Raw genomic sequence first — 3,261 nt, forward strand, 5'->3', positions numbered from 1 at the left:
CATGTTCTGTGAGTTTATACCAGAGGAGGATCTGGATTCAGAACGACCCAAAACTCTCCTGATGGAGCAGCTTCAAGAAGGACATAACTATGAGTTGCTGGTCACCAACGCTTCAGGATTATTCAGGTCAGGTACATGATCCTGCTTCTACATGTTTAAAACAAAGTTCTGTCATGAAACTCCTGATGGCACAGGCCGAAACATCCTAACTCAGCCTGATTTAATCACATCTGTGACGAGTGGGGCGGAGCCAAGAGCCGTGGGAACGGAGCGAAGCCGGTGGAGTTAATGATAATGAGCGACACCTGCACCACTCACCGGTCTCGAAGCTCCAGAAGGATAAAAGGAGGAGTAGCAACAGTGAAGGATCAGAGGGGACCAGGCCTGGATTTTATGTTGTTGTTTTATGTGGCAGTTGTCCGTGAGGGCCTGCCGCTTTTACTTTTGTTATGTTTATTTATTTATTAAAGTTTTATGTTTAAATGTTCCCGCCGCCTCCTTCCCGATCTACGAACGTTTGTTACAACATCATTATTCACATGGCACAGCTAATGGTTTTTGTTGCATCAGCAGGCAATGAGCTTGCTGCTCAACATTAAAATACCTGGCCAGTGTTTGCTGTAGCAGTTTGCTGCATGCTTCAGAAACCCTCCACCTTCCGCAGCACCACCTGTGTAGATCTGCTACAGGGTAATTTCACATATGTTATATGTGCAGCAGCAGCATGTCTTACACACTCACCACTAAGATCAAATACATTAACATTGCCATGTACAGTATATTAACATGCTAACCTTTCAGAGAGTTGTCATGACAGAACTGGGTTTTCTTTAAATTGCCTACTTTTGCTGCTATTTTACCATATGTCTGTGAAGATCTTAATAGTCTTAAATAGAGAAAACTTAACTAATAATGGCAAAAACAAAGTAAATGTCACAGTATGTTTATTTGATGTTACAATTTTTGCAGAAGTGAAGTTAAAATATCTGGTTGGACATTCTTTTTTGAATGTGACACTGTTAAAGGCGCATGTGAGAGAAAAATGTTTTTAAAAATAGGATTGCACATGTATGTTAAATATGCATACTATGCGGATGATGATAGTTACACCATGCACACTGAACACATACCTTAGCACATTGGTTCCCAACCCTGGTCCTGGAGGCACCCCAACACTGCACGTTTTGCATGTCTCCTTAATCAAACACACCTGATTCAAGTCATCAGCTCATTAGTAGAGACTCCAAGACAGGGGTGTCCAAACTCGATCCTGGAGGGCCACTGTCCTGCACAGGTCAGCTCCCACCCCCATTAAACCCCCCCGCACCAACTTTTAGTAGGCATACTAGAAACTGGCAGGCAGGTGTGTTGAGGCAAGTTGGAGCTAAACTCTGCAGAACAGTGGTCCTCCAGGACCGAGTTTGGACACCCCTGCTCCAAGACCTGAAACTGGTGTGCCAGGGAAAATAGACATGCAAAATATGCAGTGTTGGGGTGCCTCCAGGACCAGGGTGGGGAATCACTGCCTTAGCATACACATAAAACAGGAAAGTATACTTTAAGCTTTACTGTTAAACTTACTGTTTGGGCTTAAATGCAATGTTTCAAGCATTTGAGCATGGCTGACAGAATTATGAAATGTTATTAACATGAACAATGCATTGAATAAGTCATTAAGTTACTTTACCTGTGAACAGTTAGTGCTGTAATGCTGTTTTTGAGCATTTTCTTTAAGGACAGAGATGATGCCATGAATTAGTGCATTGGATATTTTAAAAATGGAAAAAAAAAAAACAATGATTTAGAGGAAGTAAATATTTAGCAAATTGGTGAAACAATGTAGTGGACATTCTCTAAAGTCTCTCATCTGTGTTTTTCAGGTATCGCATTGGAGATGTTGTGAAAGTAGTTGGGTTTCATAACCAGTGTCCAAAAGTGGAGTTTCAGTATAGGTACACATTTTTATTATACATTATATAATCAAATGTTTAATACAACTGAGTGTCCTCAGGTGGTACACAGCACAACACTTTTAAGTTAAATTTTTTAAATGTTGTAATTGCAATTTCTTGTTACATTTTTCATATTTTTATGTCTACAAGATATTTGGCAGTGCGAAATGTAAATAGGGATGTGAAGTTTTCTGCAGTAGCTTCATTCTTGTAGCTCAACAGTAGAGTGTGGGACTAGCAAGGCTAAGATTGTGGATTTGATTACCAGGGAATGCATGAACTTGAAATAATATTCATGTAGTACTGGTGGTATATTCTGACTAATCAATGGAGCAGTGTTCTGTTTGCCCTTGCAGCAGTATATAATATTATTATTATGTATGCTTCTACAGTCATTACACTTTCTAACAAATTCATACATGCAGATTTATTTTTGCCTAATTCTGGAAAAGCTGAAGATGGTACCTTGTCTGAGATTGAGAAGCACTTATCTAATCAATCATAATTTCTGTGTAATGGTTTGTTTAATGTGTGTGTTCAGGCGCGGTCAGATGTTGAGCGTGCGTGGTGAGAAAGTGTCTGAATCACTGTTTTTGGGGGCTCTTAAGAAGGCAGTGACACAGTGGCCAGGAGCCAGACTAATAGACTACAGCTGCGTTGAGAGTGGCATTTTAGGTAATGTTTGTCTTTTATGTTAATTAAACATAAAATTTCCTTACAAGGTCCTTGTAATGTTAAAAAACTTTTTATATAGCAGTTTGCGAATATTTCAGCTGTTATTATATGCGTGAATAGTGTTATAGAATTATGTCTGTGTCTGTCTGTGTAAACATCAGTATAATGCAAGTTGTATTGAATCTGGAACGTGAATTGAACTTTAAGGTTGACGTTTTATGTAATACTGAAATGCATTAAATGTTGCATTTCATTTGTTGTTTGTTTACTGTAGGCAGTGCATCTGGAATAGCTCAGCCGCATTATCTTGTGTTTGTTGAGCTAAAGGGTGTGAGGAACCTCTCAGAGGAACAAAGATACAAGGTGATTATCTATAATGTTCATTCAAGAACTTTGAAGAGACTCTTCTCTTTAACTGCTCGTTATATTCCAGATTGCTTTTTAAATCCAACAGTTAGACCACTGCCTACAGGAGGACTCTGATATCTACCGATCCTTCAGGATGAAGGGCAGCATCGGACCAATGAGAGTTCAGCTCGTTCGTGAGGGAACTTTCCAAGAACTGAAAGATCGCATGATGGCCTTCTCCAGTGCTTCGTCTAACAACTTCAAAATGCAGCGTGTGATACGCAAC

General features: G+C 39.7%; 1 protein-coding gene across 1 annotated transcript in view; it reads left to right on the forward strand.

Annotated features, from left to right (window-relative positions):
• Positions 1–14: 14 nt before the first annotated feature.
• Positions 15–3,261, forward strand: part of LOC107577004 (GH3 domain-containing protein-like) — a 9,035-nt gene continuing 5,788 nt past the window's right edge. The window contains exons 1-5 of the mRNA XM_016263122.1: positions 15–126; positions 1,881–1,952; positions 2,494–2,627; positions 2,902–2,990; positions 3,082–3,256. Coding sequence (XP_016118608.1) covers positions 62–126; positions 1,881–1,952; positions 2,494–2,627; positions 2,902–2,990; positions 3,082–3,256 — 535 coding nt within the window. The 5' untranslated portion in view covers positions 15–61. The remainder of the gene's footprint in view (positions 127–1,880; positions 1,953–2,493; positions 2,628–2,901; positions 2,991–3,081; positions 3,257–3,261) is intronic.

This window comes from Sinocyclocheilus grahami, unplaced genomic scaffold (genome assembly GCF_001515645.1).
Source record: "Sinocyclocheilus grahami isolate Dianchi unplaced genomic scaffold, SAMN03320097.WGS_v1.1 scaffold4855.1, whole genome shotgun sequence".
Classification (NCBI taxonomy): domain Eukaryota; kingdom Metazoa; phylum Chordata; class Actinopteri; order Cypriniformes; family Cyprinidae; genus Sinocyclocheilus; species Sinocyclocheilus grahami.